Here is an 18,863-nt window from a genome sequence, read left to right as displayed (position 1 = left end):
GTTATGACTGTCTGATTGTTTTGTTAATATAAATAATCTATCGTTTTTCTTTTAATAATCACAAAGGAATTAAGGTATATTATCAAACTGAAACATATGTTAGAACTTCAGTTCTGGTATGCTGTGGTGCCAATCTCATTTGTCTGCCCATAGGATTGATCCTCACATAACGCAAGATAGAAGTAATTGAGATTGAATCCTCTTGTTTTAAAACATGATGGTTGCAGTTATTATGTTGACAGTCTAGTTGTGTAAAGATGATGAGCATTTTACACAATGGTAATCACTCATACCACATATAATTTTCAAATCTCAAAGCCATATAATTGTTTTGGTTGTCCAGTTCCAATTACTGTAACTTCAGCTGTATATTAAACAATTCTGGTCTGAGCCAATCTGCAGAGGTTTTGGACAGTTTAGGCTAACAGTAAGAAACTGTTCTTGGACACAAAATTGAGAGTCAAGTTTTAAGTGACTGCAGGCTGCAGGCCATTAAGAAGAACTATAACTTGCAGGAGCATCTGAAATTTTTTCACTAGTTTCACCATGTGTGACATGTGAAGGCTTTGATATATTCCATATCACTTCCTTCGAACATTTTAAATAGGGCTATCCAGCAGCATTGCTTTGAATATCTTGTCCTTGTATGAAGTTATTTAAACAAATGCTTCATAAAGGGTAAAAAACCAATTTTGAAAATATTAAGATTTTCAGAGCTGGGACCAAAAAGCTGAATTCACTCCAATGAAAATGTTTTTCCTCAGACCATTCGTCAAGTCTGCATTTATAACATAACATATGTTATAATAGCATATATAAATGCTATTATAACATAATAGAAGCCAATTTCCTAGTTGTGATGGATGTCAAGTTTGATGTCTTTTTGCTTGTGAGTTTATATGTTTGTTTTTAGTATGGCACTTCTGGCTCTGATCACGGAATGCTTTCTGCAGTGTCTTACCATGTTCATTCATTTGTCTTTGTCATTCAATGTGTGTGTATGTGTTTAATTATAATTGCACTTGGTACTTTTTCTCATCTGTCTGTGATACTAGTATAGCACTAAACAGACTCTTTAACTCTTTGTTTGCTATTTCTTTGCAAAAGAGCCACAGGATGGATAATGACCAAACCAAATGTACCCATTTGTATATGGCCCTTTGTTCTTTACTGTTTTTTGTAAATATCTCATGATGGGTCACAAAATGGGACAAAATCATGATGAGGTAGGGAACTTTAGGACTTCTTTCCACTGTGGTTTCAATCTCAACCATTGTCCCATTCACACTTTTTTTTATAAAGAACCCACAAACTTCTATTGGCTTGCTGTGGATATGCATTTGTCATAATGTGTAGTTTGTCCCAATAAAATTGAATAAAATATATATCTGTGAGCCATAGTAGCTCTTCATAGGACATACAATATATACAGGAAATGTATGAAGATTAGTTAGTTAGTTGGCATCCTTCAGTCTTGGAAGACTATGGTATCACTCTCTGAATGGTGGCTCTGGAACAGAGTGTCCTCTCCAGTGCGCAAAGCCTGGGTAAAGTAGATATGAAGGATAGACTGTTACCCATGCAGCAAATCCCCCCTCTCCACATCGCTGAAATGGTCCAGTGGAAAGGCAGAAGTCAATACAGTTGCAGCAGCGTCGCAGGAGTTACCAGAACATGACTGTGTTCAGCCATGAACTGTCTCAGGGCTCCAGATTTTGCCTCGAGGTTGACTCCTGAAGCCTTTTCCATAACTGGATGTAGCCACAAGGCAGTGGAGGTTTGGGATCAGAGTTTTCCTTCTCTCAGATGAGCTGCCTTCCCAGGCTAACGAGTCCCATCTACCCGGTGGCTGAAGATTAATACAGTAGCATATATTGAGAAATCCAAATATTTCAAGCTTCCAAAGGTGCTTTCACATAAGAGGCTTAAATGGGTTCATCTGCATTTCTAGTGCAAATGTAAAATCTGCATTGACCAGAATGTAGGTTTTTTTAAATAACAGAGCTCTTTTTTTCTATCCTGCATTGACAGCATTGACAGGCATTAGTGTGAGCGAGGCTAAAAGTGGTACTTTCATTGCCACATGTGAAAATGCTCTGAGGATGAATTCATGTGACTTTGGATTCATGCTGCAGTTTGCATGGATAGTTTGCAGTTTGCCCATGCAGTTTGCATGGGCTTCTCACTAAAGTAGCTGTGGAATTGCTTTACTGTAGAGCTTTACTGTAGGCAACATAGTTGTGTAAAGCTATATATTTTGGCATTAATGGGAATTAACTGGTAAATGTGCATAACTGATAATCATATACAATCACATGACAGTTTGTTACAGAGTAACAGACAAAAAACAGGAGAAACTTTACACACACACACACACACACACACACACAGCCCCTAAAAATTTACCATCAAACATTTGACATAGGAGGCAATAGACAGAGGGGGGGAAATCTACCATTCTATGATCTTAATGTGATCTTAATGTGGCAATGGTCTCCAAATACACTGCATCCCTGGGACCAAATACACTGGGACCAAATACACTGCATCCCTGTAAAAATTATTTACAGGCAGCCATGTCAGCGTTTTTGTGCAGGTGCAGTCCGTCTGTTCTGGTGTTTTTACATAGGCATAACAGCAGTGAGCCAGCAAGACTGAGCTGTTCTGACCTGTGTCCATTCCAACTTCTGGACAAACTTCCAGAACAGAACCAGGGTGCAACTCAAAGATCCCTAAGGAAAGCACATCCGTAACTTATGGGGAGGGAAAAATAATATGCTGTGGTCATCATCTTTGCACTGGGGGATGCTCAAGAATAGCAAAATATTTTACAACAGTGTGCTTGTAATTTAGGAAACCATTCATAAATTTCACATGGGTACAATTTGGCAGCTATACCATTCCCCTCCCCCCCCCACACACACTATGCTTATTTTTGCCTCTGTCTTTGTTTAGCACATTTTATTGTTCTGTCATCTGCTGTTCTTCCTGGGAAATTCCAAGATTGCCCAGTAATTCTCAAATTTTTAGGGAGATTTACTTCCTAAATAAGTCTTTGCAGGTGAGGGCAGCAACAAGATCCCCAAGAACACTTTGCTAAGGCTGGCGAGGGGGGTGGGGGTTTTACTCACAGATGGCCAGCTCAAAGTCCTGGAGATGCAAGGAGCCTCTTCAGGGCTTCCCCACGCTTAGAATGTTCAAACGGAGTGATTGAAAAGCTACTCCTAGAAACTGGAAGTACTTTTCAGTCATTCCTTTTGAATGTTCTAAGCATCAGGGAGCCCTGTACAGGGCTGCATGGGGCTCCCCACACATCCTGGACTTCACACTGCCATCCTAAAAGCACCCCCTCTTCGCCTCTCATAGCAATGCGATCCTATGGATCGTGTCACTACCCTTAACTCTCCCCTGCAAAGATTTACTTAAGGAGTAAATCTCAGTCATGTTTCTGAGTAACTTTCTCCTGGGGATTATGTCGCTGCCTTCCCCTTCCCCTTAAAGGGATGGGGGAAGCTTTACACAAGCTGGTAGATTGTGACACCAATTTGAGAATCACTGCCCTATGCAGATAGGCGCTGTCCATGTGGATTGGATAATATTTAGACCATCATCCACGTCTTTCTGTACTGCCACCTCTATGCTGAGATACACTCAAGACATCTGAACTCTTTGATGAGAACTGATTGGGGGTTGCCTGATTCTGCTAAGGTCTCCTATATGTTAAAGATATGTTCTGCTAAGATTCTCCTATATCTCAACAGAGAATGTAAATTGGGTGGTAGTCTTCTTGCAGCAGGCAATGGACCTGCATAGAAGGAAGTTCAGGTGTGACTAGGTTCAGGTGTGACTAGGTGCTTTTCTTTTCTTGTATGTGTAATATATGCCAAAAAAGGATTCTGGTCTAATTTTTGCCTCTGACTGCTATACTGCATTGAATTCACCTAATTAATGACTTGCAGAGGCATGTACAAGTCTAGCACCTTTACAGCAAATCCTTGCAGAAAAATAAACAGAATAAAATATTAAGATGCATGCATTGGCTGCTTGGCATGTTTATGACTTCATTAGAAGTAAGTGCAAAATCATTATTTCCTGGGTTGTACTGTACAGGAAAGTATCGGAAGAAAGATGGTATTTCAAATCAAGCTTCATTTCATTTCATTTGTGCTATTGAAAACTGCTTTTTTTGTTTTTGCTTTCTATGCTTTTTTCTTTTCTTATTTTGCAACTTTTAACTTTTTCAGAATCATTTAACATTTGCACATTTTGAAATTCAAATTTGACAGATCCTTGCTTACTGGATCTTGACATGGGCACGCAGTGCAAGGAATATCAGGTTAAGTGGTTCTTTGACTACGAAAACAAGATCTGCACCCAGGTTTGGTACGGTGGGTGCGGCGGTAATGCCAATAGATTTGACACAGAAGCTGACTGCATTAGCAGATGCTTGAAGCCATGTAAGTACTCACAGAGGGTTAACCCATTTTGCACTTTCAAATATTGACAAGCAAAGTTTAAGAGGAGAAGAGAAATCATAGTTTAAAAACCAACTCCACACACTTTTTCTCTACAGCAGATGAGGGGGTCATGCAGCTACCTGTCCTTGAGAAAAGTCACTTGTCAGGTAAAATGAGTCATTGAGAGGATTTTGCTTTTGATCGCTCAACACTATATTGGATTATCTGTTGCAAGCTTTGCCATGGCCACTGGCCAAATATAATCCTAAAACATACCTTTGTGCTGCTTTGCTGCCTTGCTGCAAATGTTCCATGCTTGACCATCTCTATTTGCATGTATCCTGTCACACAAAGAAAAGCAATGTTCGTGCTAGGGCTATTAGGCCAGGGCCTCAGTTAACATACAACTCTTGATTAGACCTGGGCACTGTACCAACAGAGTACACAATACCATCTGGAAGGCTTTCATGACCTTGTTCAAATAGAAACTGTTTCCCAGCTAAAGGAGTGCTTGGGCTTTTTCCATATTGGTTTATAAAAGAATCTGAGTACTAGCACCATATAAGGAGAGGTCTCTACATTAAATAGGATTTCATGCCATATGGACAAGAATTCAATCTCACATCTCACATATGTAGACTATTCAAGAGTGCATTAAAGTTCTTGCCCTGTACACACCACTCTCCAATGTGGTGGAGAGGCCTTACTGCTCTGATATGTTCCCTGCTTAAAGTTTTAACCTTTGGCAAAGGTCCCCCTTAAAGAATTCATGCTTAACACTATTTATGTTAGCCTCAACGTAATCCTTTATGTTTATTTATGGTAGGTAATCCTACCATAAGGATAACATATGTTAGGTATGTATTTATGTTAGGTAATCCTCAACGCTAGGTATTTTGGAATTGGGAGTTATTTGCCATGTTTCACATGGACAAAATCTCCTTTATATGCCCAGAATAGTTCTTCCTTTTCATAGGTCTCAGTGCTGCTGCCTTTCCAGCTCTGATGCAGCCATACCAATGGGGCATCTGCTGCATCCTGAGGAAGCTATCCTGAGGAAGCTATCATGGAGGCCTCCTGAAGGTAAAGGAACAAATGTTCCCTTTCCTCAGGGCTGCACTGCGGCTGCATCAGCAGTGGAAAGTCAGATAAGATTGGTCCCTTAATCTTGTTCACTAAATGGGGAAAGATTTGCACAAATTGATCCCTAACTGGTCCCTAAGTGTACAATACTGTGAGGAAGATTCCCTTTCAGGAAATATCTTTCAGTTCAGAAAATTGAGAGAAACATTAGCAGCTTTTTCAAGTTTCAACAAGATTACAAGATGGATCTCTGGGCTTTGGCAGATGTTACTTTTGGTTGCAAAATTCTGCAACATGCCCTAGGTCCAACATTTCTGTGAAGCTTACTCAAAGGTACTGTTCTGTCATACCTTCTGAACATGGATAGAAAGAGAATTGTTCTGCATGTAAATTCTTGTTCTTCACCATGTTCAGAAGGCAATGTACCTATTACTATAGGTATATACTATATACTGTACTAAAATAGTATAGTATTTTAGTCTGGGCCACACTCCTAGGTGTGTGGCAGGTGGATACGTCCAGACCTTGTCTGTGTCTTCTTCCACATGCACCTGCAGCCGTTTTTGTGTTTGTGCTCTTGGTTCATGTTAATGAAGCACTTTGTTTCCATTTTGAGTAATTTAATGGGGAGAGGGACCCAGTTTAGGTTTGAGAAAATGGACAGCTCCTTCCCCTGGTGGAGTCAGAAGTTGGCCCTATCACCTATAGTCAGGTGCTATCCTGGATTTTACTGCCCTCAGATCATGTTGAAAAACAATAATTTATGGTAAAAGAATTTCCATCTTTCCATGTAAGATTGGTAATTTTTATTACTCCACTGTGCTATCTTCAGTCTAACAAACGTAATCACTTTCTTATGTGTTCTTATTTTTGTACAAGCAATGCTAATTTATAAGCATTGCTTTTATTGTGTCATTGTTTTTGCATTGTCTTCCTTTGAATTGGAGAAACCCCTCCCCATCCCCACTATTGAGAATAGCGCTGCTAGAAATGCTCAGCGAAAATACCTGGTGAATCTTTTCTTAGTTAGAGTTCAGGACTGAAATGTCAGTCCAAAGAAAGTCTAAAAAATTATAGCAAGTCCCAAGAGTCTATTAGAGTCCAGCAGGGTTAGGAGCAACAGTGGGGCCCAAATCAGATTTTGGAGCAGATAGACAAAGATCCAGTGGACCTGAAGCAGATAATATGGTCTAAGACAGGCTTGCACTTTAGTCCTGGAGTAGGCAGACAAGGAGGAGAGGCAGGGCAAGTAAATCAAATCCGCTCCTTCTGTCTCAAAGGTCACATGCAGAGCTGTCCTGAATTGTTCATACTATATTAACAGAAATGTTGCCATTTTCATTATGAAATGGTGGGTTTCATGGTCACTGGTTTGTGTGTGTGTGTTGCTTTCTAGAAGATCGCAAAAACCAAACATGTTTTGGAACCTTAATTTGCAGTCTTCAATAGGATTTTTCTGAAATTTCCATTACTGGAGGCGCTTAACTCGCCTGGCTTAGTAGCTTTTTTTTGTTTTTTAATGTTTTTCTCCCTGGGACTCCACTGAACTGGGACCTCTTTGTTGGTCCCACCAGAGTTTTGAGAGCTAACTTTATTTGGGAAAATGGTTTAAAAGGACTTCTTTATTTACTCCACTTACTGCATTGCTTTTTATCATCAAACTTTGACTTTCAGACTTCTTCTGGATTTGCAGCATAATATTTAGGACATATTTATTGTTTTCAATTTGTAAGTAGCCTTGAAATAATGTTACTGAAGGTGGGCTAACAATATTCTAAACACTAATCCTCTGGATCATGTTTCTGTCAGGAGAAGAGACCAAGCAGGCTGATTGAGGGGAGTAGCATCTAGTGGCTAGCCTGCATGTACCCTTTCTTGTTTGCTCCACACTTTCCTTCTACTGAATTGACCATCAGCTGAATTGAGGAGAACCTTGATAGCTTTTCATTGCTTTCACCATCCCAGGCTAGGGGGGGGGGGAGGGCAGTCTGGGAAAAACCTCCCTCTCAGGACAGCACTGAGCCCCAGGGGCTCATATTAAAAATCAAACCCACAGTAGCATTTGCAGGGCAAATAAATGTGGCAACCCAGGGGGTTAACTTGGGCTAGGTAGGCAACGAGTCAAAATGGAAAGCATTGCATTTGCGAACAGTGTCATAAGCCTGTGTGCAACCTGTGCAAATGCTCTCAATGAATGACAGAATGGGAGAGTGAGCAGGTGGAAGAACTTTCTGCATCCACCTCTTTGCTTTCTCATTATCCACTGACACTGTAGCCAATTCTGCATGGGGTGAGTGCTAGTGTGTAGAACTGATGAAAGAACAGAAAGCCTACTGTACAGAACACTTCCACCTAAAGTGCAGGCCTAAAATATCCCCTATCACTGTGGTTACCAAACTTTTTTGACTGGTGGCTCCCTTGACTTATTGGACCACTGGCTGTGGCTCCCTGTTAGGACTACAATTCTGAATTGTAGAATTCACCATTGTATAGGGCAGTGGTTTTTTGTGAGGATTCCTGGTTGATTTCCATGGTTCCCTGAGGAGCCACTGCTCACAGTTTTGGAACCACTGCCCTATCTGAATATAACCAGGCATCAGGTTACAACATGACCAAACATAAATTATGATCAGATTTAACCTACACCAGGAAATTACAATAAAATATTAATTATTGACTTTTATTGAAGAACATTGATTGTTGATAGAATACTAGGGGCTTAGGATAGCTAATGGCGTTCCAGTAATGTCCATTATTTGTGTGAGTCATTTTGTTGTGGGTGAAGAAAAATGAGGCATAGAATTTATACCATTTCTTTTCAAGGACACACAATGAAACAGTGAAGCATTGACTTAAAATCATCATTATCCAGACTTCTGGTTGTGTATGCCTACTACTAGGTTGCACAATCTATAGTAAAATAACTGGTCTCAACATTTACAGGACAGAAAGTGCACAAGAAGAGGTTACCCACGAGGAAATTTTCCAGAAGGAAATTGGGAAGCAGAGCAAAAAAGGTAGCAAGAGCAGGTATGAGAAAAAGGGAAGTATATGTACTGAAAATAAAAAAATAAAAACTAGTAGCAAAAAAAGTTGGACAAAAGCGCAAAAATAGTTCAGTGGAAAAGCACCTGCTGTGCTTGTGGTAGGTCCCAGGTTCAACCCCTGAATGTTTCAGCTAAAAGAAACAGGTAGCATTTATTGACATTGCTGTTATCCTGCCTTTCTATTTAGAAGTGCTCATGATAGCTCACAACAGTACTAAAACAATACAATTTAATAACTTAGGCAATTTAAGAATAGAAGCAAAGGGGTGATAGATAAACCTAGAGAACCAAGGTGATTTAAAACCATCACCTCAAGAGGTGAAAAGCTTCCTGAAAAAAGATGTCTGTTGCTATCTGTCACAGAGTTCCATCACTTTGACATAAGGCCATCAAAGAAAGGGAAAGATCTTAGCATGGAGTTTGGGCATAGCCATGAAGAAGATTGTCAAGGCTGGGAAAGACCACTGTGTGAAACCCTGAAGAGCCACTGCCAGTCCAAGGAAACAGAACTGGAGGATTAAATAGACCTGTAATCTGTTGCAATATAAGGCAGCTTCATATGTTTATGGATTATCCCTCTGAATGGATAAAACTTCATAAACAGTGACGTATGCAGGCAACAATAAATGAGTAGATGTGAAAAAATGAAGACCTGTGTAAGACTAAATTTTGCCAAAAAGCACAAAGGCAGTGATCAAAAAAATTTCCTGGACAGAAGTATGAGTTTGTCATTACCTCTGATTAAGACTTTAATCTTATACACACTTTCTTGGGAGTAAGCCCCATTAAACTTAAGTCTGAATAGACTTGCATTGGATTGTGCTGCAGATCTAATGAAATTGGCTTCAATGTGGAGTGGAATCAACAGTGCAATCCTACGCATGTCTAATCAGGAGAAAGTTTCAATGGAGTTTATTCCCAGAAAATAGAAGTGAATGGAATTGCAGCCCAAGGTAGCTAAACTACTTGAAACTCTCCTGACTGCTAGTTAATTTTTTGTTTGATAAAGAACAGTAGACCTGTACGTATTAACAATTGGTGAAGTGAGAAACCCCAACAGAGTACAGATGTTGGTTCATTGGGGAGGAAAATGTTTTGGGGAGGAAAATGAGTAAATGTTTAGTTCATTGGGGAGGAAAAGAACAAACAGAAAGAGCAAGTACTTACTTGAATGAATGATCCAGAGTTTAGATAAACAAAATAAAGTGATATTTGGACAAGTTCTCAAAAACATCTCAGCAAGCTCAGTAAGCCACAGATGAACTTGAACTCTCTTGTGTATGGAATTTGGTGGTAGCAGAATTTGGTAGAATTTGATGGCTTTCCTTTTGGCTTTTCTCAGAAGCTGATCAATAGAATGGCTAAGTATTCATTGCCTGGAGGTAATATAAAGCATCCTGCATAAGAGTATCTCTGTGTGATGATTACTCCTTTTGTATTAGATGTCTATATTATGATTAAAGATGATAATCTGGCAGGTTTGATTTCTTGCATGAATATGCAGTTATGCTAGCACAGACCATTACCATGAATCTACCTTCTGTCTGATCCTGTCTGACTTGCATTCAGGGTTGGAGGGGAGGGATAATTGATAGCTGAATGCACAAACATTTATAAAAGGTGATGGGACAAAAGAAAATGAAGATCCATAGAAACGGAGAGATAAGTTTCGCACATCCTTAGTGAGGATTATGATCAATTATGATCATTCATTAGTGTGGAAGCTACACTTGCAGAACCGGGATGAAGCAGTCAGGCCATGTTGGTGAGAAGAGACTGTCTTCCACAGATACAAAATAAAATATCTAGACAAAATTGAAATTGGGCATCAAAGAAATGAAAGACTGCAAAATTGATAGGCACTGATGAAAATAGTAATAGCGTTTGAGTGGAAAAGGAATTATTAAACTTCCAATGACCTCATATTAAGCCAGTTTGATGTGAGAACCAAAATAGTTCCATTTTGTTGCTAATGCATAGATAAGCTTTCTGGATAACTAACAGCAATCTCAGGCCTATCAGACTGCAAGTGAACAAAGTCAGCCATAAGTAAGGTCATGGTTTCTGCATCATTGGGGGACTCCCTAGGTACCCAAAACTAGAAACATTTGTAAATAGAAGAAAAAGGGAAAAGGAAAAATAAAAACCCAGCTTGATGTGAACTGAGCATGCTCAGTCATCCTCAGGAGCCATGGAATGCTAAAGTGTGTAATGGGGGGGGGAAATAATAGCAGAAGGGGGGAGTTGGCCTACTTGAGCCAATTGGGCATTAGAATTGAGAGGTTAAGAACATAAGAACATAAGAACAGCCCCACTGGATCAGGCCATAGGCCCATCTAGTCCAGATTCCTGTATCTCACAGCGGCCCACCAAATGCCCCAGGGGTTGAAAGATGTTGAAAGATGTTGAAAGAGGTTGAAAGAGGTTGAAAGATGTTGTTGCACATCCCATTTGTTTTAAAATTCTAGAATAGTGGAAAGATTTATAAAATGATCAGGATATCAACCATCTTTTTTCTGGATATCAGAGTATCTTTTCCTTTGTTTCTTACTATATCGAACACATTCAAGACCCCTTTTCTTACTAAGTCCTTAGCTTATGGCAAGCAATTGAAAATTAAGTACCATGAAGATCTGAATTTTGAAGGCCAATTCTGGCTTTATTTTTGGGTACTGTACAGTGACCCAAAAATTCCTGGGTACAGCAGGAAATTCTGTGCTTGCTGACTTTTACTCCTAGTGGCAGGGACATCTGTGGAATAGACTCAAGTGACAATCAGCTTTGCCTTGGCGATTGCTCAGCACATTTAAACTTTTTTTTGAAACCTGTGGATAGAAAGCAAAATATAGAATGATTAGTATTCATTAAAAAACTACAGGTATAACCTAATTATCCATGAATTTTTCACCCACAGTTTTATGTCAATGCAATGAGAAAGGCCCTTTAAATTAAAGGAAAAATGTCCCTTTACTCAGCCTTGCTTCCCATTGTAATGCAAGAGAGTGGCAACAGGCCACTCAATCACTCTCTCTCCAGGGGCTTAGAACAGTTTAGTCTCAGTTCACACTGAGGCAAGCAAACCTTCCCTCCCCCCTGGAACACGTACAAAAGAATGCAAAGCTGAAGTGATTATCACCTCCACTTTGCATTCTCTTTGCATTCTGTTGTGTGTTCCGGGGGAAGGGAGGGGGTCGCTCCCCTTGGAGTGAACTGAAACTAAGCTGTTGATTGATTGCCCACCTGCTGCCCCTCTCCTGCATTACAATGGTAAGTGAGGCTATTTTTAAACTGCTGAATAAAGGGACATTGAAAAAAATTGATTTCATTTAACACAATTTTTGGCATCCGCAGGAGTTTTGGGAATGGAACCCCCGCAGATGCTGAGTATGTACCCTTAAAAAGTACATATTGCCTACTTCCATATCTTCAACATGCTGTCCAGAATTCAATGCAAGCTCTTGAAAGTATTTATTAGCTTCATCATGTTTTTCCCTCTGCAACTGTTTTTAAAGAATATAAACACACAATGAATCTGTTGCCCAAAAGTGTGTTTCGAGACTGGAAAAAGATTGTTTCATGTACATCTGACTTCATTGCATTCCAAGCCTTAGAGAGGGTGTTGTGTTTTGTGAAACAAATGCACACCATTTCTTTGCATATCTTGTGCATCAGACTGCAGCCTGGGAAACATGCTTATAGGAGCATGCCATTTCTAAATGGTGTGCCTTGACCAAGGGATCATTCTCTTTTACTCTCTCCACTCCTTTCTTGAATATGTGCAGTATAAATTAGAGGTGCTTCAGATTTGATCTTAGACTCTATCTTCATAGTTTTGCACATGCTTAAACAGTCTTGTTTAAAATATGCCTTCAGCCACAAGGAATACATTACTTAGCAGGTACAACTCCTGACTAGGCTGTGGATTCCTGGAGTTCTGTTAGGCAACCTGGTGAGACACACTGCATCGGCCTTGACACTACCTGTACCATCACATGTATGACCACAGTGGGATGTGTTAATTGATGTACCTGCACAATTTCAAGTCATGAAATTATTACATTGATGTTATTGACATGAAATAGAGTGTGAGCCTCCAAGAATCTTGCCGAGTCAGTGCAGAGAGGGGGCAGATTATATGGCACCACCAGTCAGCTGGGTAGTGACTGGACCACATGGCCAGCATTGGACTGGGTGACCCCACCCATAGGCGGTATGGAAATGACAGTCAGCAATCACACCATGGCACAAAAAGTTTTTTTTATATGAACATTAAAGCATGTTAAAAATGAATTTCTTTTCCCATTTGTTTGTAGAATTTACTCAGATGCCCCAATTAAGAGATCTGTGCTAGGTTTTGGAATGCTGATATTTGGATGGATCACCCCTGCTTTCCATTCATTCAGGGGAGGGAACTGAGGTCTGAAGATTCTTCCTGGGAAGTGCTGATCACTTTCCTCTGTTGAAATGAATGGAGTGCCTATGTGCTCGAGAGATCAGCAAGCATTTGTGCACTCCCAGATTTCTGGATCAGAGCAATAGAATCCTCATAATTATGCTTCAGAATAATTCTCTTCATTTATTGGGGTTATATATTAATATTGTATCCTCTTAGTCATTACAGATGGAGTTGGCAATCACAAAGATTTTAATATTCTATTGGATATTCAGCAGGCCTACTGTCTTGGCTGCCATACAAATTTGCAGAGTGCTCAGTTACTGACAAGTGACACACTACCATACATACAAGTGTTCCAATCTCTTATTAGAAGACTGGGGCCAGTGAAAAACGGCCACTGTATAATAATAGTGCTAGAATGCAGTGTACTGTATTTCAGAATAATCCTTAATCGTGAGTCACACCACTCATGTTTGTGAACCTGTTAGTCATTATCCGTACATTCGTATCATGATTTCTAACTTGTATGAACAGGACTCATAAGATTCTTTGCTTATGTAAAAGAGATGAAGAGTAGTTGTTAGCAGTACAGGATCTTGAAGTGATATTCCCCTCTTTCTAAATTAGCCATGCACCTGTGAGTTCTGTGTTATGTGTTCTTGTGGAAACAGGGGTCCTGATAATTAAGTGGGGCGATTTCTTTATTGTTGTGCACAATCTTGTGTTGTCCTTTAATCCTGCATGCTGCACTTGGTGGATATCGACATAAAACCTTATATATTTGTCACTGTCTTATAAGCATGCTTGTTGAAGGAATGCTTTATCTTCTTACTCAACTTCGAACATACAGAGTGGAGGAGAGTCACAAGAAATGTACAGATTGTAAACTGATTGTTTGCTTGTTGATTTGCAGTCTCAGATAGATGTCAGTTGGAAAGAGAAGATGGAACCTGCAGGAATTTTGTCCTAAAATGGCATTTTGACCTAAAGACCAAAAGCTGTGCTAGATTCTGGTACAGTGGCTGTGGTGGAAATGAAAATAGATTTGACACACAATCAGACTGTGAAAAAACCTGCCTTTCAGGTAAGGAGTGACTTACTTTGTGGCATGCCTTATTTCAAAGAGGGAACAACGAGTGAGGATGTGCACAATGGAACTGTTGCTACTTGAAGAACATCTAAACAGTATGGACTAAATCTTCAGCATTACATAGGATTACTCCGGCTTATGCAAGCTATTCTCATGTTCCCCAATGTAAAATGTTATGCAAAAATTATTTCTAGTTAGAATTGTTTGCAATTGTGTCAAAACAAAATTTGGATTCTGTTCCAAAGCAAACTAAAAACAAGATGCAGACAAAGCATTTATGTAAATGTACTTGTTCATAGGCGTGCTCCATCTTCCAAACTTTATTCTCAAACTGATACCTGAGCTACTGTAGAACTGTGGAAACTTTGGGACAAGCTAGAAAGGAAAAGGATTGTGGGTGGAATATTTTTCAAACGTATTGCAGGGGAAAAGCCAAAAAGGTTATTTGCTGATTACTGCTATCCTGAGCTGAATTACATGGACCAATGAGAACTGACCTTGCAAAAACTGTTCATAGCACCCTATGAATTTGAATAGTGACTGATGTGTTGAAGGCTTGATATAGTCTTGAGCAGTCTTTTTTTCCAAAGTCCATCTCCAACAGCCGCCACGGTTTCCACCAGAAATCAGCTTAGAAGCCCACTGGTAGACCATAATCTACTTTATACACATACCTGAGCTGCATGAAACTATACCTGTTTTAAAGAGACAGTTTTTAGTAACTGGATCTGAATATGATGTCTTGCATTGGGCATCAGGTTTCAGGGGCGGTATTGCCAAAGCCTCTTCCCACAAAGGTTGTACATGTTCCTGTCATGAAGTCATAAGACAATATTGTTTTTCAGACTTTCTTTTTCTGAAATCCTAATGAATTATTATTGCTTTTTCAGCTCATATCAATCCTGGCTTTGCGAAGACAATAGGCACTTAAATGACATCAAAACATCAACACATACCTCTAAGAGAACCAGGAGTCAGCCATTGCCAGCATACCCCTCGTAGAAGCTAAGGGTATAGACTACCTTGCACTGTGCTATTTCATGCTTTACAAGCAAACCATGAAGAAAGTGTTTTGCTGCACGACTTTATCAATATGGTGCTAAACTGTTTGTGGACTAAATGCTAAACATGTCTGGGATATATGCTGTACCTTCAACATTATGTAATATTTACCCACCACAAATTTGTCCGACAAATTACAGTTTCCTTTGGAGTTTGGCTTTATGCCTATTTTAGGCAAGACTAGAAAATAACAGGGGGGGGAAATCACTGCAACTGTTATGTACTTGCTTTATCATTTCTGTAACTGAGCATAACTTTAGATGGAAAGCCTTATATAAGTCAGTTCTGAAACACAAGCAGTCCAATTTTTCATTCTGTTTTTATTCTTCCTGGATTAGACTTTATACTAATTCTCTTTTCATGCATATGTGATCAATCAAACCAGAAAAAAATGCAACATTTCTTAGTACAGATGCACTGCTGGGACCAACGACTGAGTTGAAGAATTTTTAAAACATGATGTAGAATGTTTTCGGCAATCCTCTAATGTTGTGTGTTTTATAATTTTTTTTTTTTTTTTTGCAGGGGTGGGAATTCTATTTTTATTGTGGTTTTGTTTTCAAAAATCTATACAAAAGAACTTTTTAAATAAAGTTTAATGGTGGTTTTGAAAACCTCAGGTGTGTGTTTTTACTGTTTTTGTGGGGGAAATGGAAAGAGGGATTCTACAAAAAGATTCAAGCAGGAAGGTAGCTTATGACCCAACAGAAGGCTGCCCACTAGTCAGGCTTTCAAAAAACAGGGCAAGTTGTCAGAAGCCCGACATGGGCTACATTTTGCACCTAAAGTTGATTGTTTCCTTATGTGTTCATCGATTGAGGAACAGGACTAGTGAACTAGGATGGTGTAGTGGTTCTGGTGCTGGACTTACAGCCCAATCTTGAGTTGCCCAATGCGCGGGGCTGCAGCAGTGCCAAAAATGGTTGCTGCATGGCAGCATGACCCAGGCAGCCGCCGCCGCTTTTGTCCCCTTCCCCTGAGTAAAGTGAGTAGCCCCACAATGGGACTACTCAGTTCTACAACAACCTGAGGATCAGCACAGAATTTAGAGCCTCTGTGTTGGGCAGACGGCCTGACATGGAGGCTCAGGATCCTTTGCTCCAGCGGTCCCACTTCTCTGCCACCCTGTGAGAAGCCCTGTCTCACTTTCTCCCACACCCTCTCCCTGCCCACCTCACCCCGCCCTGGAACACCTCCTCCCTGCCTTCCCCCACCTCTCCACTGCTCAGGGAAACCACCAAGAGGTGGAGCTCCAGTGCTCCACTGGCGCTAGCCCAGCGCTGGCCAGCGCTGGACTAGCACTGGCACTCCACCAGTACTAGGGTCTGCAAACATGCACGTTTGTGACAGTGCATGCCAACAGTGAGCCAGCGCACATTGAATAGGATTGGGCCCTTAGACCTAAAAGATCCAGTCTTAAATCCCTACTCAGCCACAAAGTTTCCTTGGTGACCTTGGGCCTGTCAAAGAGTTGCCAAGAACTGGCGCAAGATGCCTGACTGGGATCTTCAATTTTCCTACAAACCTGATGTTTCTACATTTTTAAGCACATTTTAAAAATTATCAGATTTAACTCAGAATGAGCAAGATTGAAACTAAATGAAGGCATTTATCAGAATGGGAGAATTTTGTCCTGAACACCCTAGCACCCCCTAGAACACCCTGGGGATTCTTGCCCCCCACCCCTTCAGGCCAGGCCAGTCACTATCTCTCAGCTTAAACCACTTCACAGGGTTGTTCTGAGAACAAGAGAGAATGAACCATGTACACCGCCCTGAGCTCCTTGGAGGAAGGGAAGTATAAAAATGTGAAAAATAGAGATGGAGTTGGATTCTGAAAGAAAGGCACACCACTGGTATCAGCAACCTTCTCGGCCAAGTGAAGATAAGTATAGCAGGTACAGTATTTTCCCTAACTCCATGGTGTGTTCATCTGTTTGGGTTTGGGTTCATCTGTAATAAGGCTGCCTGCCATGGATCCATGCAGATTTGCTCTTGTGCTAAGTGAGCTCTGTGAAAACTTGTGCCAGAATAAATATGTTGTGTTTCTAACAGAGTAACACAGTTACTGAATCTGGAATCTGAGGGTTAATATAATAGTTTCTTCGCTATAAGATTTTGTAACTCGCAACATGTGCATCTGTAATGAGATTACGTTTTCTGTGCCTCCAAATTTTTTAGGATGATGTCACAGTCCCACATTAGCAACAGACCTTTCAAGCACATAATATAGAATAACAACCAACATATGAATTGCAAACACTTTCATGTTGTGGCTGGAGCTAGCACATCTAGCGCACAGAGCCTGAACTTGGGTTCGGCGCAGTATAAAGAATTCTTTTTTTACCAGCCCCTTACACAGCGTCAGAGAGATGATGTGGCCCTCTTGCCAAAAAGTTTGGACACCCCTCCTATAAAGCATGCCTCTTTTCCTAGACCTCCTTGGTTGACCTGACCTAGGAGCTGAAATTCCAGGAAAGAGACAGAAATCTAGCAACAGCTTCTGATCTTTGTGTTCCACCAGAATGCTGCCATGAGGAGCCCATCCAAGGGCATTGCTGCTGACATGAGGGAGGCCTGATGTATTGTAAAGATCTTCATTCAGAAATGACAGTGTACCAGAACAGCTGACCCACGAACTCATGATGCCTGAGGCGGCATGCCAAATGCTGTTCCTGTTCACTCAATGATGTGCCACCCTCTGCTCTTCCAATGTTCTAGCTCAGTGCTCCATCTCTACATTTCCTTTTCTCTCTTCTTTTTTCCAGTCCAGGGAGTGGAAAGAAAAGGAGGGGCAGTGGTGGCAAGTAGGCAGACAGAAATAGGCACCTCCACAGCCTGAGGCAATCAGGTGGCCTAATGGATGTACCAGGGACTTTGTCATCCTATCTTCCCATTTTTGACTGGGCCAGTATGTACTTTGGCACCTGGCACATGAGCAAGATCCTTTCTGTGACAACTTCACATTTCCTCTAGTCAGCAATCATCTGAAAAGCAAAGGCATGGTCACCAGCTGCTCCCAGGCCATTTTCACTTGGAGACACTATAGCACCCCAGGACTTGCAGCTTGGCTTTCATAAGCCTTTTAAGGAAGCAGGTGGTGTTGCTGGAATATGCTCAGCAGCTGCATTCCAATGCATACATGGAAACAATTGCCATTCAGCCAGAAGAGCTAACGTGGCAGAGAGAGGAGACCAAAAATAACTTGTGGCGGCTCATCAGAGCCCCTCTGCAGGCAGAAGCCGCTCAGCATTGTCTGCAGAATGTTAGCCTTTACTTTAAAGGGCAAATGGTCAGACTGATCTCAGGCATTGCTTAATTATCCCCAGCCATTATTTACAGGTCCAGACACTTTGCAGTATTTTGCATGTGCTTCCCTCAGCTCTGAGGGAACATCTATTGGAGTAAAAGCATCCTTGCCAGAACTCAGACCCTGAATCATACTATTAGACTAGGCAGAATACAGCAAGAAAAAAGCACAAAAACTGCCATCTTTGGGTTCCTTTCATCAACACTCAGGACCTGTTGGTACAGCAGGCAGCACTAGCAAGTAGCCCCCTCCATTCTCATGTAGACAACAATCATGACAGAAGCTGTGATTTTGGAATGGCCAAACAAATAACTGGGAGGAGGGGGGCTTTGCCTTGGAGGAGATGATAAATTAGGAAGCAACATGGAATTCTACCATCATGCCTAGTTAGTCTACCATCTAGTAGTGTTATATAAACC

The 18,863-nt window shown here is 40.8% G+C and overlaps 1 protein-coding gene across 1 annotated transcript in view; it reads left to right on the top strand.

The window, feature by feature from the left end:
- The window catches only part of COL6A3 (collagen type VI alpha 3 chain), a 119,024-nt gene extending 103,291 nt beyond the window's left edge, over positions 1-15,733 (top strand). The window contains exons 43-47 of the mRNA XM_066630984.1: positions 4,287-4,457; positions 4,574-4,624; positions 8,484-8,570; positions 13,897-14,067; positions 14,964-15,733. Of these exons, the coding sequence (XP_066487081.1) occupies positions 4,287-4,457; positions 4,574-4,624; positions 8,484-8,570; positions 13,897-14,067; positions 14,964-15,004 (521 nt within the window). The 3' untranslated portion in view covers positions 15,005-15,733. The remainder of the gene's footprint in view (positions 1-4,286; positions 4,458-4,573; positions 4,625-8,483; positions 8,571-13,896; positions 14,068-14,963) is intronic.
- Positions 15,734-18,863: the final 3,130 nt, after the last annotated feature.

This window comes from Tiliqua scincoides, chromosome 1, assembly GCF_035046505.1.
Source record: "Tiliqua scincoides isolate rTilSci1 chromosome 1, rTilSci1.hap2, whole genome shotgun sequence".
Lineage (NCBI taxonomy): Eukaryota > Metazoa > Chordata > Lepidosauria > Squamata > Scincidae > Tiliqua > Tiliqua scincoides.
The sequence above is the reverse complement of the archived record's forward strand: the minus strand, read 5'-3'. Positions and strand labels throughout refer to the sequence as shown.